Below are 16,830 nucleotides of genomic sequence, written 5' to 3' on the forward strand. Positions count from 1 at the left end.
GGATGAGTAGTAGTAGTAGTAATCTGTTCGGATATGGGGGTCGCACAGGATCTTAGCCAGGACATTCTCAACCACCTTTGGAGGTTTTTTCTCTGGGACCTCCAGCCCATACTTGCCACAGATGTTCCTCTTCCTCATGTCATCCATGGTTATTGTGTTCCATGTATGCCGTCCTTACTGTCATGTCAGGTGCATCTTTACACATCCTGCACCTGGGATCCTGTCTGGTGTGGTAGACCCTGGCCCCAGAGAGCTCACTAAACATGTTGGCAAAGTTGTCATTGTGTGCATATTAACATAGGGACTTAGGTAAATGTGTTGCTGTGACATTGATGATACGTTTTCAGAAATGCAGAATTTGGACACTCCAAAAATAGAAGACTTCAGATATATAGTAAAAAATGGAATCATTTCCAGACATGCTCATAGACTAAAACAAATAAACCCACGGCAGCCACATGAAACCCCATTACTTGATTTTTCATAATTCATTTCTTCCATCCAACACCTGCCCACAGAACTTGTAACCACATGCGGCAACACTTCTGAGACAGTGAGATGAAAGGAAAGCTCTGCCGTTATTTTCTGAGTTTCTCTGACTAACAGCTTGCCCACTCAATATCCATTGATTTACTCTGAGTGACTGAGCAGTATTTCGCTCCTCGTTGTAGTGTAAATGGGCCAAATCAGCTTCTGGAATGAAACTCTAAGCTTTGCTCTCTCCCATCTCTGCCCAGGGCATTCTCTTCTGTACCAGCGAGTGTCTGAAAGCCCCTCCGGACCTGCTGAAAATCTACCTGCACGAGTGCAGCCGGGTCTACAGAGACAAGCTGGTGGAGGAGCATGACTTCGAGGTCTTTGATAAGCTGCAGGTGGACACAGTGAAAAAGTTCTACGAGGTAAGAGTTTTTGACAAAGTTCTGCCGGGCAAGACAAGGTGGAGGGAACAGGGAGGGGAGGTGGAGGAAATAATTTGGCTGCCTGCTCTGTGTCTGGACCTCCACATCAGTGGTCAACACAGCGAGGAGAAGGAGCAGAGGAGAAAAGACAGAATGTGTTTTAGTGTGGGAGGGGGCTGATGGGACGGAGGGCCAGGAGAGGGTTAGTGAGAATATGAATCAGTATGGTATGGGGGCCTGGCTGTCAGGGTCTGTGCTGTCAACCCAGCAAATTGGAAAACATTTTAATGGTTTTCTGTCCACTGCTCCCCTCACTAGCCTCTCTGGCTCTATTGCATGCACACTAGTCATGGCACAATGAAGAGCCTGACAAGTCTATGTTTACAGACACCCACAGAAATAGAAGGAGGAGAAAAATAATCCTACCCTCTCTACAATATATTATTTAAAGCTCACACCTTCTGCAAACTTATGAAAATTTGTGCCACAGAGCAGTTTTCCAGCTATATTTACACACAAACAATAATATCTTTAGAGACATAGAGCTGTAAGAACACGCTCCTATGAAATTGAAGACTGCAACAAATCATGAATTATATGTGAATCTGTACAAAAATGCCTCATTCATCACAGCTCCTGCAGCTCTATGCCAGTGAAAGTTTACAGAGAGAGCAGGCATCCTTTAGGGACACACAAAATCTCTCCAGTGAAATAATTTGTGGTCCAATAGTTGCCCGGGTGAAAATGAACTAGGTCACCCTGTGCGCAGCTGTGATATTCAGCTGTGTCCCTGTCCAGACTGTTAGCTTAACACTAATGTTATGCTGACAGGGGTAGCATGTGTATTTGTATGTTTACCACTCCAATGTGTGTGTGCTTGTGTGTGTATCCGCCCCCTAGGAAATAGACGAGACTCTGGCGGAGGTCAAGGAGATGAACCTGTTCTGCCACTTTGCCAGTGGGCTGGGGGAGCCCAAGTACCTGGCTGCAGAGTCCTGGAGCAGCCTCAACAAAACCCTGCTCGAAGTGCTGGACGCCTACAACGAGGTCAATGCCACACTAAACCTGGTGCTGTTTGAGGATGCCATGGCTCACATGTAAGTGGAAGTGTTGCAACCCCCTCTGGGACTGTGGGGAGAGACTACAGAAGGAGTGAAGAAAAGTGTTTTTGTCAGGTCCTTTATTGTCTAAAAAGAAAAGCCAATGGCTTCCCAGGTGATGTAGGTCTAACATTTCCATTTGAGGACTGTCAAAAGCAGACACAGGGAAATCAGTAAAACACCAAGCAGTGACAGTACATCATGACGGCTTAAACAAAATTGAGAGTAGAGGTTCAGTGTAAAAATGTGAAAAAAAATGTAGTTTAGTTGACTGTACGGTGTATATCTTTCTAATTGTCAACAAGTCCCTGAAACAGACTCAAATCAACATCCCACTTACAAGTCACTGCAGTGATTTGTAGTGATTATCTCCTGTACAAAAGAATGCATATTTTTCTGAGGGAATTTCAATTGTTCTTTGTTGTGTGCGCAAAAAGTCCATGGCCCTGTGATACACTGGTGACTTGTCCAGGGTGTACATCACCTCTCCCTCAGTGTCAGCTGGGATTGGCTAAGTGGAATACATAATGTATGGATCGATGGAAAAAAGTCAAATTCTTTGCATGTGAAATATATATGGTACTTCAGGTATGTTTAATGTCAAATGGATAAAAGCCATTGAAGTGTGAGAGATGAAACCAGCTGAAAAGCATGAGATACAAGTTGAACGTCAGCTGAGCTGTGAATGATGAAAGTGGTTCAGTTTCAGTCCAAGTTCTGCAGCATCTGCTCCAAGCAGTGGAGGTGTTGGTGTATTTATTTTAGAGTGAAGCTACAACAAAGCAAAACAGAATTAATTTCCCCTATTCACCATGAAGAGACATCATCTTGTTATAAGCAAGACACAGAGATTCTCAGGAGTCCACTACAACTGGGTCCAATCTGCAACACATTTCATTGTGGCACAGCTTAATGAAACAGAGTGATGAGGGCGGGGGTGACTCTTTGTATGAGAGCAGAGAGCGGGAGGCAAAGGCAACCTGTGTGTTTGTATTATGAGTCAGATTGTCTTCACCCTCTACTTTTCTCCTCCATCATATGTGTCCTTCCTCCCTCCCCCGAATGTCTGCACCTCCACATGTAGCTGCCGCATCAACCGAATCCTGGAGTCTCCACGGGGTAATGCGCTGCTGGTCGGAGTGGGCGGCAGTGGCAAGCAGAGTCTGACCCGACTGGCTGCCTTCATCTCCAATCTGGAGTTTTTCCAGATCACCTTGAAGAAAGGCTACGGCATCCCTGACCTGAAGGTATGAGGAGAATTACACTGCAAGCTTACCTCTCTGCACAAACATCCATCAGCGCTGGTCTGTTTGTCTCATATTGAGTCTTAACAAGTTTCTAACATGCATACAGATCAGCCAGGTGAGGTTCAAACGTATACATGGTGGTGTCTGAGGCAAAGACAGGCATAATCCCGACAGTATGTCAACACTGGGAGAATCAATATGGTGTCCTCGCACTGAAGAGTTTCCCATTCAAATCACCATTTACATGTTACAGAGCAAAGTATCACTGTGACGTGAAGCAGATGGTAACTGCTGCTCAGGTCGATATTCTGAAATGTTGGGAAAACTCCAATCAGATGTAATAATGGGATGAATACATGTTGATATAATGCAACTCAGGTCAGAATACTACAATGTCTTGATTCAATTATTGCTTATTTGGAATATGACCTCACTCAGGTTGAGGTTATGAGAACAGACTGTTTACATGGCAGCGTCTTATTCACACTGTTCTGTCTTATTCAGGTAAATATATGAATATTGATGTCCATGTGAATGTGGTCAGTTATCCAGGTCTCAGCCATATTTTTCTCTTCATCTGTAAATATATATATTTAGATTCTATTTAAAATGTTTGCTATTCTATTTTAGTCTATTTTATACTATTTCTATTTCATTTTTATTTTTTTGGTTGTATTTACTTGAGCATTGCTAGAAGAGAGCCTGTGACTCAAGCATTTCATTGGCAGCGACTGCTTAATGTTATTGTTGTGCATTTGACAATAAAAAATCTTCAATCTTCAATCTTGAATTGACCACTACGTTAGGCCGCTAACATCCTGGTCTCATTCTGAGTGTCCCCCTCTCACTCCATGTCTCTTTCTCTCTCCCTATCTCCCAGTGTGACCTGGCAGCCCTTTACATGAAAGCTGGTGTGAAGAATATTGGCACCGTGTTCCTAATGACTGATGCCCAAGTGGCAGACGAGAAGTTCCTGGTTCTGGTCAACGATCTGCTGGCATCAGGTAACAGCAGGCTCCGCTAATTACTGGATGTCCTGTTTTGCAACAGAGAAATGCTTTTGCTTCACCTCAGCAACAAATCACTGCGGTGCCGCTTCTACGGCTTCACTCATCAACCAAACACATCATTGTGAGGGATTGCAGGCACGGCTGAGAGCCACATGTAGATTTTTACTCTACAATCAATGGGCACAACACATGTCGAAGCATAATGAAATATGAGGATAAATGATTCTCTGTATACCAATCTTAGCAAAGGAATCATTTGGTAGTTAAAATCAAAGCTCTGCAGTTCAGCTTGATATAAAACATTGCCACAGCAAAACACAGTTATGCTTTTACACTGTAAACAAAATGTTAAAAAGGAAGTGATTCTATGAATATTGTTGCCATGATGGAGAGCAGCACCCGCGGCCAATGTTTGTGGAATTAGTAGGTAGATAGAATGTGGCAGTCATCATGTTACCCATGTAATGTTGCAGGTTGCTGCAGTCTCCCTATCATTTACGCTCAGTGGGTTTCTTAATGATGATGTGATATTCATTGTGTTACTGTGTCTGTAACTTCCATTCATGGCGAAAGTGAAAACTGGTAAACAAAAGTTACAAAATTGAATTGTTTTAGCAAATTGTATTTCCGACTTTTCAACTCCGCTGGCAAAAAAAGTCATTCTGCTCTGGATTCCTTATTTCACTAGAAGGACCCTCAGAGAGCGAGTACCTCCATCAAGGCTGAGTGGCCACTTAATCACCATATCGTGTGAATATGAATTGTTAAGATACTTAAGTCATGTACACAGAACTTATCTACAAACTGATAAATATCTATTCTCTGTGATGATTAATTAGAATAAAGTGAAAGATTAGAACATTTTAATTTAATGATCACAAAGTCCATTTCTTACCTCCCAGTGAGTGAATATAGATTACCCCCTAAAATGCTTATTTTGATTTGAAAATCTGGATAATGATTGGCATCCAGACCAAATTGTATCTGTTCATAGATATTAGCACTCTGTAAATGCCAGACTTTTTCATAATTTTTCTTGCATTATTACTTGAGAGATTCAATATCATCTTATCATTTTATCCATTGAAGGAGAGATTCCTGACCTGTTCCCAGACGACGAGGTGGAGAACATCATTAACAGCGTGAGGCCAGAGGTCCGCGCCTCGGGATTGATGGATACGAGGGAAAACTGCTGGAAGTTTTTCATCGACCGCGTTCGCAAACAACTCAAGGTGAAACACAAGTACAGGACAAAAAGCTGTTTCTGTTACTTTGAATTACACAACCAATCATGCAGAAAGAGTCGTTCTCAGTGGTTTACCTTGGGGGAAAAGTTTGACATTAATCTCTCTCTTAGAACTGTGTCTGAATTTGCTCTCCCTCCTGTCTTAATACAGCAGTGGCATGCTGCCTCACACTCTCAAATAAAACAACCCTCAGACTTGGATAAACACCTGGTTTTATGATGAAGTCTCCCCCTAGAGAATCATCTTTTTTGACATTTTCAGATGAACCTGAATGCATCGGCAAACGGTGGACGCCATAAATATAAATCACAAGCACAATAGTTTCAGATGATTTCACCAACGTGCAGACACTTTGTTTCCCCTTGGGAGATGAGGGATTCCAGGGGGCTGCTTATCCTGTCATTATTACAGTGTGCACGCCCACAACACCACCGCCCACATCCTCCACCCCTGCCTGCCTCCCAGCTCAAGCCTCGCTGGGTTGGAGAGTGAACAAATGAGGGAGACAGTCCCATGGGCACGGGTTTGAAAAGAGTGGATTTCTCTCCCTGTTTGTGTTTCTGTTTCATAATGAGTCTGTCTGGACGGAAAGAGCTGCTCGTCAAAGAGTCATTGTCACTCAGAAAGTTTGCATCAAATTTGCTGAGGTGTCTGTCACTGCCTGTAGCTCTGCGTGACAGGGGGTCACGTGATAGGACCCTGACCAATCAAAGAAGCCTACATCGTGACTGAATAAACCCTAATGAGTAAGACAATTTTGCAAAATATCAATTTTAGTAATCAGACTCTGTGGGGCCCCACAGCTCATGTGGCACTGCATTCAACCTCTACCACAAGTTGCCATGGTTTTGTATTAACGGACTAAAATAAGTAATGAACCAGTGATGAGAAGCTGAACCTTGTGGTTTAGTTGATGACACATAGAGTCCCTCCTGATCAAAGCAGCGAGGTGAGGCAGTACGTACGACATATATAACAGGAAATGTAAAACATTGTTGTTGTTTCTTTCAGTTGTTTGTTGTTTCTGTCATCAGTCATGTCTTTGGCTGGGCCTTCTGTGTGTTTGCCTCTTCAGTCTAATGCTCCTGAGCATCTGGCCGAGCTTCTCAACAAGCCAGCTGTTAGTCTCCAACAGCGAAAATCAGTCTGACACAGCCCACAGCTCAACGCACTTTTAATCCACATGCTCGCTGGGGCTTTATTTGCTTAATGATGGAGCTGCAAATAATAAATGCAGAGTTTTCCAATCTCCCTCTTGACCACAAAGAAGTGCTGATCGGAGCAGGAATTCTTTTCTCTGTCTGACTGTGAAAGAAAATTAGCTCAATCTTGCTGCTGTGTCAGACTTCAAACTCAAATGTGTTTGACCTTGGTGTGTGTGTGTGTGTGTTCACGTCCATGTATTGCAGGTGGCTCTGTGTTTCTCTCCAGTGGGTAATAAACTGAGGGTTCGCGGCAGGAAGTTCCCTGCAGTGGTGAACTGCACGGCTATCGACTGGTTCCATGAGTGGCCACAGGAGGCGCTGGAGTCGGTCAGCTTCAGGTTCCTACAGGAGGTGGAAAATATTGAAGTGAGAGCAGCTCATACTCTAATCCACACACAGACATGAAGATCCCACAAAAAAGGAGGTTCATGCCCTGAAAATACAATTTCAAATGTCAGGCACAGTGACACAATGAATGTGATATTAATTTCAAGAGCAAGACCGGAAACCCATGAATTAAATTCAGAGCTGGAGCCTCAGGAGATATTGCTTTTCCACTAAATCTGCAGATTCATCCGCTTTCTGTGTGAATCAGTATGTAACCAGCTCTGTAACTTATAATTCCCACAGCCTGAAGTGAAGGACTCAGTCAGTAAATTCATGGCGTACGTGCACACGAGCGTGAATCATACATCCAAGGAGTACCTGGCCAATGAGCGGCGCTACAACTACACCACGCCCAAGTCTTTCCTGGAGCAGATCAATCTGTACCGCAGCCTGCTGGGTCAGAAGAGTAAGCTCCTCACCAACAATATGGAGAGGCTGGAGAACGGCCTGCAGAAGCTCAACAGCACCTCAGCTCAGGTATAGTACATCAGCATCCATTTAAAACTTGATAAAGATACAGTATGTTACTCTTTTCCCAGGTTTCATGCTCAGTATCCCTGTTTTCTAAATTGAATTCCTTTAAAGCAAAAGTATCTTTACTCTGTAAAGACAGGAAAACTTAACCAAGCTGCGTGTAATCTTAAAAAGGGATTTACAATTGTTTTTTGTTCTATGAAACTACAAAACTAATGTCTCGGCCCATGTCTCAATATCCGAATTTAGTGTTGTGGTTTAGAAAAAGAATAGACTGTGTAATACTCCTCACTCCATAAGCTCATAAAGCGTACTCACAATTATCTTCTCTGGTAATTGACAAATCATTGATCTATACTCTATCGCCGCCTACTGGCTTAGTATGCTTGCTTGAACATTTGTAGTCGTTTTGTGATCGTGTAAAAAGAAGAACGTGTGGACGGAAATCTTTTTTAACGAAGTGGAAGCAGCCCTTATTATAAATGGTGTACACTGTGAAAGCGAATGCAGAACCACACACACAATTATACATACAATGCTTATCCACTACTTTGCATAAATATGCCCACACATTGCCACCCGCACACAATTGCACATTCATAAACACCTCTCACACGCAGGTGACGTCAGGGTGTTGAAAGCCACGGTGTCCTGTTCTCATTTCCCATTGCACCGCATTCCCATTACTGTAGGAATGAAACACACACACACACACACACACACACACACAGAGAGAGGAGGTGTATGGTAATTGAGGAGTCCTCTAATTAGAGGGCACACACTGCACCCAGTGTCTGTTAGTGCATCCACACTGATGGCCACACAACTATAAGTACTGTTATTTAACATTCTGCTGCTGTGGTCATGATAAACAAGGACCAGGAGGGTTGAAGCAAAGATCTGTTTTGTGTGTGTGTGTGTGTGTGTGTGTGTGTGTGTGTGTGTGTGTGTGTGTGTGTGTGTGTGTGTGTGTGTGTGTGTGTGTGTGTGTGTGTGTGTGTGTGTGTGTGTGTGTGTGTGTGTGTGTGTGTGTGTGTGTGTGTTTTTACATAGTATTACCACTGCTATTGTTATTAGATAATGGTAATAAATATTTGTAAAAACTACAATTTGTAATCATAGCAGTAACACTAATAATAGTAGTAGTAGGTGGTATAATAATAAGAATAAGTACATTTGACGGTGGTTATATTGGTAGTGACAATAACGGTAATGGTTGTACAGGTTTTATTGGTAGTACTAGTAAGACTAGTTATAGTTATTTAGAAGTGGTTGTCATAGAAGTTGGTAAGTAGCATTGGCACTTCTACTACTATACACAGTAGTAGAAGTAGTGTCATCAGTAGTGGTGACAGTAGCAGTAGAAGTAGTACTACTAATAGCATTAGTAGTGAAGTCCGGCGCAGAGCTAGAAGTAATTTGTAGTAGCAGTACTAGTAGCTGATCTAGTAGTCGGCTGCTTTATAAAGACCGACAAGGAGCAGAGAGATACGTTTTCCTGATTGATTTCCATCTGCAGTAGATAAACAAGAGCCCAGATGTATTGAATCTCACCCATGTCTCCCACCAATTAGTTTGTCCCTCTTCTCCCCCCTCTCCTTCCCCTCCTGTCTCCCCCCGCCTATTCATCATGTTGATGGCTCACTTGGTGCTCGTCTAATGTTCGACTGAATCTTAACCCCGAAAGAACTGTCTTCCCCGCGGCCTGATTTCCTGTTTGTTAATTAGCTGAAAGACAAGCATGAGAAACAGTCTGTTTTTATTTCCCCAGTGCAACGTTTTGAAAGAGTCGGACGGTAATGCAGAGCCCTATTTGTCGAGGAGTTATGAGGAGTTTGTAACAGCTTTAATTTCTCTTTATGGCTATTAAAAAAAATTTACTGATGGATTAAAGGTCATATTCATGATCCTGGCACAATCCTGCAGGACACAAACTGGTATCACACAGGTTTAGACCCTTTATGAAGCTTATTTGTTTGACTTTCCTGAGCCACAGAATCTTCTTTATTGAATCTTATGCCATTTTCCAAACAGTTCACTCTAAATAATCCAGTAAAAATGTTTTTGTAGAATTGTTTGCAAACTCTAGCCTTCAGGTCTAGTGTATATGATCTACAGTTCATTCATCCTGATCCATGCACACAGCTGTAGTATCAGCCATAGCATCTTCTTGACCTGCTGGCTTCCATGTCTCATTCTCTGATAGGTGGATGACCTCAAGGCCAAGCTGGCAGCCCAAGAAGTGGAACTCAAGCAGAAGAACGAGGACGCTGACAAGCTGATTCAGGCAAGACCATGTGCTCCCTCTTAGAAACCCTGCAGAACTGTCCGTCAAAGTTTTGGCTTCTGCTCACTTACACTGACTCTAGTGTCATCAGGGGCTTGGTTTTTATTCGTCCAGGTTTTGTCTAGATGTTTTTGCAGGCTGAACTTTTTTTGCTGCTGATCTGGGTTTGTCAGAATGAGATAATTAGCCTGGTGCAGATTTTGCCACTGCACAAGTGACTTAGATTACCCCTTTGTATCTTCTTCGTTAAAACTGTCAACTGGATTACTTTTTACATCATATATCACATGTCCATGCTGTGAAAGCTGAGCCACTGTCTGAACCTTCACTATTAAAAATCTATAAATGCCATGCTCTGTCCATAGGTGGTCGGGGTAGAAACCGAGAAGGTGTCCAAGGAGAAAGCAATAGCCGATGAGGAAGAGGAAAAGGTGGCAGCCATTGCTGTGAAGGTCAGCGGCACACAGAGAGACTGTGAGGAGGACTTGGCCAAAGCAGAACCAGCTCTCCTAGCTGCTCAGGAAGCCCTTAACACTCTCAATAAGGTCAGTTACTCTCTCATCCCTGGCTATCTCTTATTGATTTGCTCAATCATACTTTTCTCTCCTAGATGTGTTTGTGTTTAAGAGGGTTTGTGTTGTTTTTCCTTTGTTTGATTTCGTTTTCCCAGCTTCAGTGGAATAAGTTATGTCCACATAGGCTTTGAACAGTATGAAAGATTATTGAATCACAGGACTTAGCTGGGTCTTTGCAAAAATAATGTCTTCTCTATCTTCTGCAAGAGTTCCGCTTCATCTTTGCATCCCATGTAGGTTTATGAGCAGCCTAGGGGATTTTAGAAAACACCCTCTGTTTAAAAGGTGCTCTCTGCACAAACAAGCAGAACCGACAGTTCAATCACTGCTTAGAGCTCTAATTAGTATTCTCTGTCGTCTTCTCAAAGTCAGCACAGGTTCTTCTTCCTTCATTCTAATCCTTTCCTTTTTCTCCTTTTTTTCCGGGATATGCACTTGTTCAAATTAATCAATTAATGCTCTTTAATTTCCATCCAATATTCCCTCTCTTTTCTATGTCAGAACAACTTGACAGAGTTGAAGTCATTCGGCTCTCCAGTGGACGCTGTGACGAATGTCACTGCAGCCGTCATGGTCCTGATGGCGCCTAGTGGGAAAGTCCCCAAGGACCGCAGCTGGAAGGCTGCGAAGGTGATGATGGCCAAGGTGGACGCGTTCCTGCTCACACTCAAAAACTTTGACAAAGAGAACATCCCAGACACTTGCCTTAAAGCTATTCAGCCCTACCTCAAGGTGAGTGTTTCAATTATCCCTTATTCATTAAATCAATGCTAACATTGGGCAGTGTGCAATGTCTGCTGCTGGGCAGGCTCAACTAATAAGTCATAAATATAGCATGGGCATGATTACAAAGACGGTACCACATTATGAGTGTCCAAATGACAGCCAGAGCAAATCAACCAGTTAATTAAGTGTTACAAATTTAACAGCCGCCCTGATTATGAAGTTCACTGGAGCAGAAACAAGGTAAGTCAGTGCAGCAGATAAAACCTAACTTGTGTCTGAATTCACCAAGAACACCACCTGCCCTCAGTTTCCAGAGACATTCATGGTTTCTCATGTAAGTAAGCTGAGTAAGCTTTCTGGCCTTTTTCTGTCTGTCCCTGGCAGAGAAATACATCAAATCTGAATGCATATTTAAATGTTCATATATAAAGTAGAACAAATGTCAGAAAGATATTCTGGTCTTAATTAAGTTTTGTTCATGCAAGTATGTAGCTTCTGCATGTGCAGGGCAATATAGCAATTTATTTTCAGCCCCTTGTCTCACGCTGACTGTAAATTCGTGATGTTATATTTTTCATTTCTGCATGTCTTGATTCATCTGTTTGTCTTCAGGACCCAGAGTTCCAACCAGATCTGGTGGCTTCCAAGTCGAATGCAGCGGCGGGTCTGTGCTCCTGGGTTATAAACATCGTCAAGTTCTACGAGGTTTTCTGCGACGTGGAGCCCAAGCGTCAGGCGCTGAGCAAGGCCAACGCAGAGCTGGCTGCTGCACAGCTCAAGCTCGCTGCCATCAAGAGCAAGATCAATGTGAGTTGTTGAGAGATTTATTTGCCATATACCAACTTTCTGTTTCAAAGTAATACAATTTCAATATCTAAAATGCAGATTATATGTTCTTTAAAGCAATATCACCTTTATATACTTTAATATATATATATATATATATATATATATATATATATATTCAATATTTTCTGAACTTGCCTTCTATTCTTTTCTTTGACAGGAGAATAATGTTTACATCAGTGCATTTTTTGTTGGTAAGCTGACTTTAGTGCAAATGAGTGTGGGCTGAAAAATGGCTTCTGAAAGACAGTGATCTCAGCACCTAGCTATGAAAGTTTTCTGAGACATCAGTATGGATCAACAACTCTATCAAGCCCTGGAGATATGCAGTATAATAAGAATATGATGCTACAGAAATGAAACAAAATAAAACAACAACAATCAAAAGGCTATAAACTGGAGCCCAACTTCAGGATATGAATTATTTTATCAAAGCTTGAGTGACAGTTGACACATGAGTTATGCCAGTAATGATAGAGCAGCAGCATATTTAACAATATAAAGCTGTTTTAAGGGCCATTAAAGGCTTTTACTGTTCAATAGTCTAAAACCAAATCCATCAGCCTAAAAACACCATTGATAAAAGCAGCTGTAAATAATTGTTTCTCAGTGGCGTTGGCATTCGGCACAGAGAGTGGTGCTCGGGACTCTGCTGCTTCTATCCAACCCTGCAGAGTGACAACTCTTAAAAAGACAGAGTCGGACATCTTGTCATTTTTCAGCCCTCAGTCAGATCGGTTGAGCGGAGATAGGGTTCAGAGCCAAGGGGAATTAGCAATCCTCAAACTAATCTACTGAACCTGTGTGCCTCACCACCGATTAATCCTGTTTGTCCTTGTGCTAATTGTTTCCATATGCCAAATAAATCCATAGCGGAAGAGATCATAAGTTTCACCCAACTTTTCACCCACTCCCAAGTTTCTCTCGTAGACAGACTTTAGTCCTTTTTGTTTCCTGTCTTTGAGGATTATTTATGACCATGCCGTATTTTAACCATTGACAATTTCTCTCCATCTCTGTGTGTGTGCATATGTGTGTGTGTGTGTGTGTGTGTGTGTGTGTGTGTGTGTGTTTGTGGCCTAACAGATCCTTAATGCGAACCTGGCGAAGCTGACAGCCAAGTTTGAGAAAGCCACTGCAGACAAGCTCAAGTGCCAACAGGATGCAGAATCAACCGCTCGGACCATTTCTTTGGCCAACCGTCTGGTGAGGAGGGGACCAGTGGTCTCACACAAACACCTACACTTTCTTACACACTCCCGCTCTCATATATGATATCATATGTATTTGTTTAGGGGTACTGAATGTACAGATGCTCTCTCAACAAATGCAAACAGCATTCTCCTTTCGATCATTTCTCTTTCAAATCAAAACACACAGACATCACAGGCACTCGCAAAATCAGTTGAACCCATACTTCACAGTGGTGCCACGATCCCAGATATCCACGGACTGTTAATGTCCCAAAATTAAGATAAAAATTACAAACAAAACGCTCAAAGTAATGTAAACAGATTCACATCCTTTTCTATATCAAGAGTCATCCAGGTGGTGGTTTGTCTGTACAGTTTAAAAGTTAACTGCTTCTATCCAAAGAAACAGGAATCCTATGATGAGTGAGGAATAAAGTTTTACTGATGTTGCACATCATGATCTGATATTTAAGCCTGGAGCCTTTAAGACCTTTGAATTATTTAATATTATAAATTTTTGCTCAAAAATACCAATATGGCACATTGCAGTTTTCCTACTTTGTAAGCTGCCTCTTTGAATGTAAATGCAATTTTGTTAATGTAGGTTTAAGTTGAGATATTGATTTATAAATGTTAAAAAGATTTGTACTTTGTATATTTTGAGACCGGTCATAGACACAAACCAATCGTGGGAAGTCATTTCCATTTTATGCTACTTCTACTCTACCTGTTGTTACTTTACAAAGCCATATTTTACATGCTTTTGGCTCAAAGCAGATGAGGTACCATTCAAGCCATAATATAGAATATAGGTTTTACATGCAACCTGTACCTTCAGCATAAGATAGCTGCATTGCTTTAGATTAAGCTACCCAATAATAAAACTAGATAGAGTTTTAACATTAAAATCCTGCTTGCACATTAATACAAATACTGTTATGGTGTATTGTAACATTACACCTATAGAGGGGCATTTAATTGCATAATGAATAATTTTAATGTACTACTTTTTAATTACATTTTGTGCAGAATAGAAGATTTCTCACAACTTCCAAAGACAAAATTTGCGATGTGGATATCTTCAAAAAAATTAACAGATTAAAGGGATTGTTCACCCAAAAATGAAAATCAACTCATTATCTACTCAACAGTATTCACAGTATGGGTGAAGTGTTCCACAAAACACTTTTGGAGTTTCAGGGGTAAACAGCGCTGCAGCCAAATCCAATACAATTGAAGTAAATGGTGACCGATTCTTCAAACTTTCAAAAACAACATGAAATAAATGCTCCCATACTGCTCCTGTTGTGTAACCCAAGGGACCCTAAGCCCCGACATTTAAATTGAACTCGAAACAAGGCAATTTATACCACATAATTAGCCTATATGTCGTCTGTGATCCAGGAGATCCAGAGGAGGATATCATGATTGGATTTGGCTGCAACGCTGTTTACCTCTGAAACTCCAAAAGTGTTTAGTAGAATCAAACACTTGATGAGTAGTGAGTAAAATTTATTTTTTGGATGAACTATCCCTTTAACAAACTTGTATTTTTAGACACACAGTATGTATGTATGCACACTTGCACTCACATATACATGCTTCATAAATCCCTTCCTATCTGCCAGTGTGTAAATCTCCTGCTGACAGCAGCAATACAAAATTGGGTGTTGTCACTGTTGGTATTATTATCACAATTATTCAAAAGAAGCTTCCAAAGGGCGACAAGAGCAAAACAAGAACGAGGGTTTGTACTCGTCTGCTCGTCAATAACTTAATATCAATGCAAATGCAGTGAACCTGCTCAAGTGTACAGTGTTTCCACGATGTGCACTGAAAAGTGAGAGTCTGTATCAAGGTGTGGAGCCTCTCAAGTTTAGAAGAGATAAGATATTGAGGTGAACTTTATTGATCCCTGGTGGGAAATTGGATCATTTCTGCAACAGTGTTAATTTCGTTGATGAAAGCTATGACGAAAAATATTCGTTAACGACCCTTTTTCAATGACGAAGACGAGACGAAGACGTAACGAAAACGGATCTTTGAAAATAAAAACTATGACTAAATCTATTTTTAACTTTCTTCGACTAAAACTAGACTAAATTGTATTTTGTTTTAGTCGACTAAAATTAGACTAAAACTAAGAAAGATAAAAATGACTAAATGTGACTAAAATTAACACTGTTCTGCAGTAAGGAGGTGTTGGTACATGAGCAGGGAGGTGATGAGAGGATATAAAAACCTAATAAAAAAGGACTTGAAGGTAACAAGGACTTGTTGTTCTGGAGATTCTTTTTTCCTGAGCGTGTGCATCGACGACAGCAAACTTAGATTCATTTAGATCTGATTTTACAGGAGATTCTCAGGGAATGTGCTGCAGTGAAGTAAAAAACTAAGTCTCTTGGTCTGCCTTTCAGGTGGGAGGTCTGGTGTCAGAGAATGTTCGCTGGGCGGAGGCGGTCAAAGAGTTCAAGAAACAGGAGAGGACTTTGTGCGGGGATGTCCTCCTCATCACTGCCTTCATCTCCTACCTGGGATACTTCACCAAACACTACAGACTGCATCTTATGGACAAAATGTGGAGGTCTTACTTCAGCCAGCTGAAGGTGAGAGGCCTAGTTTTGCACTAACCCTAACCCTTGCCAAACGTTTGAGCCTCTCGTCCGCACATAAGTCATGGAAATATTTGTATACAATAAAACTCACGTATCCGTAACAATAATAATAACATCCCAGATAATTTTGTTAGTCCCACTGTTGGCTTTTTTCTTCTGAATTAATGGTGCAACATTCATCAGTGCGACATCCAGATTTCAACATGTGTGATTGTTTGTATTAGTTATGCTGGTGCATTCAGAGTACTGTGTTACAAGAACAGTTAGAAGTAATAGTCACAGTAATCTACTTCTCATCAACAGCTTTTTACCTGTCAGATAATCTTACTGAGTATGAATCCACAGATGAAAATAGTCCCTTAACCTAACCCTAGTTGGTCTGTCAGGCGTTGCCATCTCTGCCCACAAGTCAATAACAGTCCAGGCTGTTCTTGTGTGTAGTTCCTTAATGATGGAATAAGTTACCAATGCTCTCAATTCCTCTCTGTATTTAATGATCTCTTAAAGACTTGTGTGCCTACCTAGCACTTAGTGTGCATGTTCACTGCCTTTCTTCACCTGATCTCCTTCAATTTGGTTTATGGAAGAGATGTAGCACTAATTCTCCTGTACTGGAGCTTCAGTGTTGTCACTTTTGATAAAAGTGTCTCGCAGGTCAGTAAAGGCTTATGTCAAGGACACATTTAGCTTTATACCCCACGCAGTGCCTGTTGTGAACATGCCTGGTGAGGGTGGGCTGTTTGCTTGGCCTGTGATGATAATGGTTGTTACTTTCTTTCTGAAACTAGAAAAGTTACCTGCAGTAATTGAGCCGCAGCGAGTAAAGAGCTGCTGCAGGACTCAGTCCACAGAACCCTGAAGCCACCGCTGCTGCACAAAGAGCTGTTCACCTTGACTCAGGCCACAAAACCCTGGATGTATTAGATAGAAGTTAAAAAGAAAACATTGTGGTCATGTATGACTGACTACCGTTGTTTCTCTTTAAGATGCTAAAGGTAATACACATGATTCAAACAACA

General features: G+C 41.6%; 1 protein-coding gene across 1 annotated transcript in view; it reads left to right on the forward strand.

The window, feature by feature from the left end:
• The window catches only part of LOC133931783 (dynein axonemal heavy chain 9-like), a 91,171-nt gene that overhangs the window by 47,394 nt on the left and 26,947 nt on the right, over nt 1-16,830 (forward strand). Inside the window, exons 50-62 of the mRNA XM_062378735.1 lie at nt 738-899; nt 1,800-1,996; nt 3,084-3,246; nt 4,127-4,250; nt 5,346-5,488; nt 6,913-7,074; nt 7,339-7,572; nt 9,776-9,856; nt 10,222-10,401; nt 10,933-11,163; nt 11,770-11,964; nt 13,090-13,209; nt 15,614-15,802. Coding sequence (XP_062234719.1) covers nt 738-899; nt 1,800-1,996; nt 3,084-3,246; nt 4,127-4,250; nt 5,346-5,488; nt 6,913-7,074; nt 7,339-7,572; nt 9,776-9,856; nt 10,222-10,401; nt 10,933-11,163; nt 11,770-11,964; nt 13,090-13,209; nt 15,614-15,802 — 2,181 coding nt within the window. The remainder of the gene's footprint in view (nt 1-737; nt 900-1,799; nt 1,997-3,083; nt 3,247-4,126; nt 4,251-5,345; nt 5,489-6,912; nt 7,075-7,338; nt 7,573-9,775; nt 9,857-10,221; nt 10,402-10,932; nt 11,164-11,769; nt 11,965-13,089; nt 13,210-15,613; nt 15,803-16,830) is intronic.

The sequence above is a fragment of the Platichthys flesus genome, chromosome 20 (assembly GCF_949316205.1).
Source record: "Platichthys flesus chromosome 20, fPlaFle2.1, whole genome shotgun sequence".
Lineage (NCBI taxonomy): Eukaryota > Metazoa > Chordata > Actinopteri > Pleuronectiformes > Pleuronectidae > Platichthys > Platichthys flesus.